Source organism: Chaetura pelagica, unplaced genomic scaffold, assembly GCF_000747805.2.
Source record: "Chaetura pelagica isolate M959 unplaced genomic scaffold, ChaPel_1.0 scaffold115, whole genome shotgun sequence".
NCBI lineage: Eukaryota > Metazoa > Chordata > Aves > Apodiformes > Apodidae > Chaetura > Chaetura pelagica.
In genome coordinates this window covers 6,795,093-6,804,212 of record NW_009953761.1, presented here as the reverse complement: position 1 = coordinate 6,804,212, position 9,120 = coordinate 6,795,093, and the positions used below count along the sequence as shown (strand labels likewise).

General features: G+C 39.2%; 1 protein-coding gene across 1 annotated transcript in view; it reads left to right on the top strand.

The window, feature by feature from the left end:
* PCDH20 (protocadherin 20) overlaps positions 1–3,246 on the top strand; it is a 3,923-nt gene extending 677 nt beyond the window's left edge. The window contains exon 2 of the mRNA XM_010000882.1: positions 96–3,246. Coding sequence (XP_009999184.1) covers positions 96–2,792 — 2,697 coding nt within the window. The 3' untranslated portion in view covers positions 2,793–3,246. The remainder of the gene's footprint in view (positions 1–95) is intronic.
* Positions 3,247–9,120: the final 5,874 nt, after the last annotated feature.

Here is a 9,120-nt window from a genome sequence, read left to right as displayed (position 1 = left end):
AGTGGCAGAGAGGCAGTGGGCAGGGGGGTGGCTGCCTCCTCCCTCCCCTCCTCAAACACCAACCCCTCCCCACACCCCTGTGCCTCTCTCCCCAGCACTTGCTCCTCTTCCTGCTCTTCGTTGGACCTTTCAACTGCTTTGCCAGTTACAGCCGTGCCACCGAGCTCTTCTACAGCCTCAACGAGGGGCTGCCTGCTGGGTTGCTCATTGGCAGCCTGGCCCGTGACCTACAGCTGCCAACGTCTAGTGGGCAGCACCCTGCGGCCTCGCAGCCCCCACTCTCCTTCACTCTGGCCTCCCATGGCTTGGGGGGACAGTATGTGCATCTGGACAACCGCTCTGGGGAGCTGCACACCTCAGCTGTGGAGATAGACCGGGAAGCTCTGTGCGTGGAGAGCAGCGGGGCCACTATATTTGGGGGAGCAGCAGCTATATCCTCCTCCTCACCCTCATCCGAGTCATGCCTGCTGCTGCTGGATGTGCTGGTTCTGCCTCAGGAGTACTTCCGCCTGGTGAAGGTAAAAATTGCTATTCGGGATGTCAACGACAATGCGCCCCACTTCCCTGTGCCCCACATCCGCCTCTCAGTGCCAGAGAATGCACCTGTGAACACCCGTCTGGCTATCGAGCACCCTGCCCTTGACCCTGATGTGGGCACCAACGGTGTCCAGACTTACCGCCTGCAAGATAACTATGGTGTCTTCACCCTGGATGTGGAGGAAAATGAGAGTGGGGAGAGGACTCCCTACCTGATTGTTATGGGGGCTCTGGACAGGGAGACACAGGAGGAGTATGTCACAGTCATCGTTGCTGAGGATGGAGGCACTCCTCCACTTGTGGGCAGTGCCACCCTCACTATTGGCATCAGTGACATCAATGACAACTGCCCCCAGTTCAGCGACTTGCAGCTCAACATCACCCTTTATGGAAATTCCACTCTAGGGACACACGTGGCCACTGTCCACGCAGTAGACATGGACCTTGGATCCAATGCACAGATCACCTACTCCTACAGCCAGAAGGTCCCCCAGCCATCCAGAGAGTTGTTCCATCTGGATGAAAGCACAGGAGTCATCACGCTCTCCAGAAAAGTTGATGGGGACACTCCAAGACTCCACAGGCTGATCGTACTGGGCAACGGTCCAGGTTGTATCCCTGCTGTAATCACAGTGCTAGTGACCATCATCAAAGTCACGATGAGACCACCTGAAGTTGTCCCTCGTTTTATAGCTAATGAAGCAGAAGGGGTCATCTACTTAAAGGAACTAGAGCCTGTCAACACACCAATAGCATTTTTTACCATCAAAGACCCTGATGAAAAATACAAAGTCAATTGTTATTTGGATGGTGACGGGCCTTTCAGACTTTCACCATACAAGCCATACAGCAATGAATACCTGCTAGAGACCACAAAACCTTTGGACTATGAAACACAGCAGCTGTATGAAATTTCTGTAGTTGCATGGAACTCAGAAGGATTTCATGTCAGCAAAATAATCAAAATACAGGTTCTGGATGACAACGACAACTCTCCAGTTTTCTCTCAACAGCTGATAGAATTATCCATCGAGGAAAACAATGTCCCCAATGCTTTCTTGACCAAACTGTATGCTACAGATGCTGACAGTGGAGAAAGAGGGCAAGTGTCCTATTTTTTAGGGCCTGATGCCCCTTCCTATTTTTCTTTAGATAAAACCACAGGAGTTCTTAGGGTTTCCACCCAGCTGGACAGAGAAGAAAAAGAGAAATACAGATACACTGTCAAAGCAGTAGATTCTGGGTTCCCTCCTAGAGAATCAATAGCAACTGTCACCATCACCGTATTGGATAAAAATGATAATAGTCCGAGATTTATCAATAAGGATTTCAGCTTTTTTGTCCCAGAAAACTTTCCAGGTTTTGGTGAAATTGGAGTTATAAGTGTCACAGATGCTGATGCAGGGCAAAATGGATGGGTTGCCCTTTCAGTTCTGAATGGAAGTGATATTTTTGTCATAGATACTGGAAAAGGAGTTTTGAGAGCTAAAGTCTCTCTTGACAGGGAGCAGCAAAGCTCCTATGTTCTGTGGATCGAAGCAGTTGATGGTGGTGATCCTGCCCTGTCCTCTACTGCAAAAATAACTATCCTTCTTCTGGACATAAATGACAATCCCCCTTTGGTCTTGTTTCCTCAATCTAATATGTCTTATTTGTTAGTCCTTCCTTCTACTCTTCCTGGCTCTCCCATCACTGAGGTCTATGCTGTCGATAAGGACACTGGCATGAATGCAGTCATAGCTTACAGCATCATAGGAAGAAGAGGCCCTCGACCAGAGTCATTTAGGATTGACCCTAAAACTGGTAATATCACCTTGGAAGAGTCATTGATGCAAAATGACTATGGCCTCTATCGGCTGCTTGTAAAAGTTAGTGATCATGGCTATCCAGAACCACTCCATTCCACCGTCATGGTGAACCTTTTCGTCAATGACACCGTTAGCAATGAGAGCTACATTGAAAGTTTGTTAAGAAAGGAGCCTGATATCAGTATAGAAGAAAAGCAGCCACAAATATCCATAGAGCCCACACATAAAAAAATAGAGTCAGCATCCTGCATGCCTACCTTGGTAGCTCTGTCAATAATAAGCTTGAGTTCAATTGCTTTAGTAACAGGGATGGGCATTTACATCTGTCTAAGGAAAGGGAAAAAGCATCACAGAGCAGATGAAAACTTGGAAGTACAAATCCCATTAAATGGAAGAATTAACCTGCACATGTTGGAGAAGAAACCAGTGGAGATATCTAACATTTGATGTTTCTTTGTGGACAAATCCAATATCTGAAAACCTTGGAAAATGCCTAGTCCTGGGTTGTGTTGACAGGTTGCAATGAAGGACAGCTAATTTATAACTTAATAATATTATAATTGTAAATAGCTGTTTACAGTTTTTTAAATTCAAATTCGTGTACAGCTTTTCTATGAAACCTTAGTACTAACAGCTATCACCCTGTCTGTAAAAACATGGACATCATTTGCAGCTTTCAAAAACCAGTAAGATCAGTGATCATAAAAAAGGGGAAGGTAAGACAATTCTTTAAACTCAAGTTTTAAAAGTATTTTTAACCACGAGAGGGCATCAGAGATTCCTGAGCAGGGAGCTGTTCGAGATAGTGTCCATGGAATAAACACAGAGTATATTTTAAATATATTGATTTTAATATAAAATACACATTGGCATACAGACATTTAGGTGCCTAAAAAAAAAAAAAAAAGTCTGTTCTGATGTATTTATAATTAAAAGAATAAAGACATTAAAATGCACTAGTAATAATAATTTAAAAAAAAACAAAACACAAAAAAACAAAACAGAATGTTTATTACCTCACAAGTAAAGCTTATACAGTAGGATAGAAAAGGCATTAACAAGAAGTGCAATTCCTGTTGAGCAAGAATGCAAGGTATTGTAATGAGAATCTGAACTGCTGTGACATATCATCTTTCATTTGCTCCAGATTTCACCCACATTATCATTTGCTCCAGCAATCTGCTAGTCATTTTTATGGAAAATTATATTTAATATTTCCTACAGCAAACAATGACAGAACGCCATGCTCATCCTCATAAACATGCCAGATGCAAGGAAGCAAGGGAATGGCTAAGTCTTTAGTTGTCACAGAAATGATGATATTTTTTGTACTTTGAGCAATCTGTCAGTAGTACTTAATCAGTTTGGTTGTGTAATAGATTTTTCATGTGATACTTCTGCATCTGATCTGCCAGATGAAAACAAAAATTGCTTCGTATTATAAAGAATTATAGGACTTAGTTTATTCTGACTATTGCTCCTTTCTGGATTAGTATTTCATGTGAAAGATCTTGTTTCTGACTTTTGGCAACCATTCCTGGCTCCTTTTCATTGGCTTTGATTTTGGATTAGATCCAAAATCTAACTTGTAAGACTGGTGGCATATTTCCTTGATAATTTATTCTTTGCTGTATCCTCTGCAACAAAGCAGCAGGTTTACTAGTGATGTATCACTTTCACTTCCTTTTAAGAGCTGAGAACTATCTTTTCTATGATGATTACATACAATTTCTCTGTGTGAACAAGATAAATTAGTGTTATGCTTAAAACTGATTATTTTGATTTCTGGCATCATATGTCTGTAATGTACGAAAAGTGTTTATATGTCTGCAAATTAAAGCTATATATTTTCATAATAACATACTCTCTGTCTCTCTCCTAGAATTTTAATAACAAAGCTAAATAATATTTTAGTCATAAGAATGGCATATTTCACAAGTGCTTGGGTGCTGGTTATCTTGACTGACGTGTCATAATACCTGGCCATATTAATAAAATTCAAATTCAGTTATGCTGTACTTCTTGAAATTGCTGGCAAAGACAATTGCATTTCAGCTGCTGGGACAGCAGCTGATACCTGTTTTAAACATAGAGAATGCAATTTGAAGCATTTTAAATTTTTTTCTTTATATGGGCACATTATGGGCACGTTACTTCACCTCGAGCCTGTTGGAAATGTTGGAGCTTCTTAAAGATGCTGGTTCTGTTTAGCCTAAGTAATAGTATTAATATAATACCCAGATTATGCCATTATACCTATAACAAATAGCTTTGTTGTTTTTGTTTGGGTTTGTTGCTTTTTTTTCCAGTTTAAAAATATTTTCTGTTTATACAGTTTGTTAGCTGCATTTCATGGAAAAGCAGTTCAGCCTGTCAAAAGGTTAATTACCTATTTATTTTTTTTTCATATTATTAAAATATGAAAGTGTTATTTGTGCCTGAAATGCATTTGTTAGAAGAGAATTGTTTATTATTATTATAATTGTTTATTATTATCTCTGAAGAAAAATGACATTAATCTTTTGGAAATGGCTTCAGTATTACAGATACTCTGTATTGTTGTGGTGGGAAAGCTAGACCTTCTGTGTTTTCCTCTTCAGGAAGGAGGCAAGGTAACTAAAGGGAACATAGGATTCTTTTCATTGCTCTTCTCTTACTAGAATTATCAGTCTAGTATCTTCTCAAGACAATTAAAATAGGAGAAAATCCAAGACTTAAGAAATACAATAAAACCATAAATCTGATTCTTCAGTGTATGTTAATGTGACACTGGGCTGATATTTTTATCCAGGTTTGACAAACACAGTCCTGAACCTCTTGGTTAAGCTTACTGGGTTTCAAAGAGCTGTTCTTTTTGCCTTTTTTTGATTTGTTTAGTTCAATCACATTCCTAATGCATAATAAAATATAATGGTATGAGTCTGTTAAAACCAAAGTACTGCACACAAAGCATTCCGCTCACGTGATTTTCTACACACTTAAGGAAAACTGGTTTGAAATCACACCTTCAGCCATACCAGCACCACTACTTATGAAAAAGTTCACCCTGAATAATACTTCATAGAGTAATAGCATATTTTTGCCTTCCTGTGAGTAGCCTTTGGGTAGGTAATGTCACTGAAGATGATAAAAGAAGCAGAGTGAGTTGTTTGGGTTTTTTTTAATTCCATATTTTGAGTTCCTAAAATACATAGAGCTGGTAGCAACAAGTAATAAACCTGCAATGTCAATCCTGACGGTGATTAGAAAAAAAACCACCAAGAATCTTAAATTCATAGAAATTAGATTTTATTTTTTTTTCTCAAAAGGAGTTCTTTCTCTGTGGAAAAATGCTTGATATTGTCTATATAGCAAATATTTGTGCTGTTGCTATTTCCAAAGTATCCCTTACAGAAATCCCTTTCACGTGAAAACACTTTTTTAATGTGTATAACTCAAGTAAATTAGACTCAAATATAAAAGGCCTATTTTATTACCATCGTGTGCAGTGTACTTGCCAAAATATATGCAAATCTTGTCAACATTGGTAGTTGAGCTGGCACAAAAATAAATGTCTCATTCATTTACAGTATTCATGGAACAATCTTAGAGTAAGTGAGTGCTCTTTGCTCATTTCTATAATAATTAGATTCTCCTAAACTTTGTGTTGCCAAAGCCTCCTAAACTTGCCATACACTTTTAAATTCAAATTAACAAATTAAAAACTAAAAGACAAGAAATGGGCAGTGAGCTCAGTGGCAGTGGACAGAGAAAATTAGCCTTCCCATTCTGTTTAGTATTATTCTTTTTAAAAGATCTAGGAGCCCCATTAGTCTTTGAAGTTACTGTTTTGATGCAAAATTTGATGCAAAAAGACTTCTTTACTGTAAGGGTTACAGAGCACTGGAACAGGATGCCCAGAGAAGTTGTGGAGTCTCCATTTCTGGAGACTTTCAAGACCCATCTGGATGCTTTTCTGTGTGACCTGCCCTAGGTAGTCCTGCTCTGACAGGGGCATTGGACTAAATGATCTCTAGACGTCCTTTCCAACCCCTAACATTCTATGATTCCATGAAAACTAACCTTACACCTGGCTAAATATCAATAAAGGATGAGATCTGAAGTTGTGGATGGGGAATTAGAGTACATTGCATTTTCTTACATCAAAACCCAAAAAACAATTAGTCTTATGGCCTTTTACATCTATTTTCTAGTACTAAGGTTCAAGAATGCAACTGTGCCAGAGTCCAGAGGACAAGGTAAAAGTCTCCTACTCTCTTAATAGGATGCCTGATAAGAGGTACAATGTTAGAGGAAAACTTTGCCTCCCTGAAAGCAATCACGACCCCCTGATTGCTGACCAGGGTTTAAAAGTACGTTTTCTGCTCCCCCCTGCTATTTTGGGAAAGTTTCATTAAAATGCTCAGACGTGAAGAGGATAGATAATCCGTAACTAATATTTCACCTCCTGGTTCAAAGCAATGAGTTTTCAGGGAGCAGTCTAGCAGTTCAGCATAAGTGGAGAGATACAGCATCTCTGCCACAAAGAGCTCATCAGCTGAATATGCAGTGAGTTTCTTTTCATGATCCAGGTGTGTTATCAGAGCTGTGCAGGAAGCTGAGTGCCACCTCCCCTGTACTGTGCTTGTCACCAGCTTCTCACAGCCGTTAGTTTCTATATAGATTCCGTCTTACTTGTGTAACTTGGAGTGAAAAACAAAGTAAAACAATTAATTGTCAAATCAGCCAGCTGAAATACAAAACTTTGGTTTAGACAACTCTCCTTTGAGAAACTAAGCATATTCATCTTCCTTACCAAAATTATTTTGTTTTAAAAGAGATGCCGAGTGAAAATTCAAGTGGAATTAAAGTTATTCAGCACCCCCACTTCCTACAGAGTAATGCCCTTTTTTTTTTTTTTATTAATTTTATTTTTTATATGAGTAGTTGTTGCTCAGACAGTTGAAGGAATTAGTTTTATGCTTTATTTTAATAGTGTGGAAAATGTTCTGAGGAAACAACTTGAAAGCTTCTAACTTACTGGTTCCTAACAGGTTGCTCAGAGATATAAAATCTCAAATGATTGGCAACATGTCATGATTTACAGTTTCATGAGTTAAAGCATGTGCAAAAATATCTGTGCAGGTGGCATTGTTATTTTCTTTTCAGTCTATGCACCAGACTGAACCATCAGGTAAGGAGATAAAACTGCCAGCTGCATTCTGGAATGGAGGGAATTCAAGGATTTTGGCTCACAAACAAATGTAAAGTTAAACTGGTCTTTTTCATACTATAAATGAGAAAAATGTTTTCATTCTTTTCAGGACAGATTTATAAGCTATGTACTCTTTCTAACATGTTACATACAAATGTTTCAGTGCTTTCTGCTATATTTTTGTTCCAGTTTTGACAGGGAACGAATTTTAAAGGCCAGATTTCAACTCCTAAATATTTCTGATGACAGAGTGCTTTGAACAGATACTAAGAAAACATCATTCTGAATGAAGAAGTATTGCATCATTTATCATTAATTCAGTCATTCATTTCACTGCATGTGAAAACAAATCTGTCTTTAAGTGTTGACTTTGCAGGTTTTCATGGTGCTAGCTAATGCAAAACGTATTTAACTGAAATACATTGTATTTAAGCTTTGTTCAAATTGAGAGGACTTGCATTTTAAGCACCAAGTTGGATGTTGCTCTATTCCCTGCAGCCCTAGCAATGTAAATTTAGTCATGTGTCCTAACTATTTTGCCTTATTTTCCATCTACAAAGTTTTGATTAAATATGTATCTTCAGAGCAAGTTGTTGAGGTGAGAACTGTTACCTTTTTTATGCAAAACCGGTTCAAAGTTAGTGACAGTTTGGTTTCTCTGCCTATGTGTCAGCCTCTAGTGCTACTTGAGATGCCTTGAGGTATCCCACCTGGCATCCAGCTGCTAGCTGGGAAGAGTGCAGGCTCTCCATCAATGAGCTACCGTATCTGCCAGCCCAGTGTGGGTGCTTTGGATATTTTAGGAGAGCTTCACTATACACCCATTTTTTAATGTGATTCATCTCCATATTTACACATCTACACCGAAATGTCTACAGTCAGGTATCAATCAGTGAGCTAGGAGTCCAAGCTTCCACTATAGTCTGTGATTCTCGTTAACACAGTCAACAGAACCATAGTGCTTCAGCTTGCTCAAAAGTAGGAATTCAGGGCAAGATTTATCTCCTCTGAGTATTAATATCAAGTGAGCTCTAGAATGCCATTGCTCATATCAAATTTCTGCACTGGGCTGTCAGGAAGACTTGTACTTTTCTAGAGTAGTAACTAGATACCAGGACATGACATGAGAGAGCTATTGATAGACGTGTATCCCACTGGTGGTGACACATCAAGTGTATCAACCTCTCAGCTCCATTGAGTACAGCTTGACAGACTGTAATGGGAACATAAAACAGATCATACAGAGCCATCTGATCCTTAGCATCAGAGCCGAAAAGAGACATGCAAGTCTAAAATGTAAGACTCTGAAGCCTGAATTCATCCCATCTAATTTTGGTGATTTAGTAAAGCCTTCTGTGCTCTCTGCTGTGAGAAGAGAGATAAAAAAAAATATATTTTTTTGTTTGGTTTTTGTTTGGTTGGTTGGTTTTTTGTTTTGTTGTTGTGGGGGGTTTTTTGTGCAGTTCGGGTCTATTGTGAGTACTGGAGTTATTTACTTCTCTCCACTAAGTCTACACGTAAGTCAGAGTAAGTAAGATTTCACTTTTTGTTTCAGTCAAAGAAGAGAAACTGCGACAATGA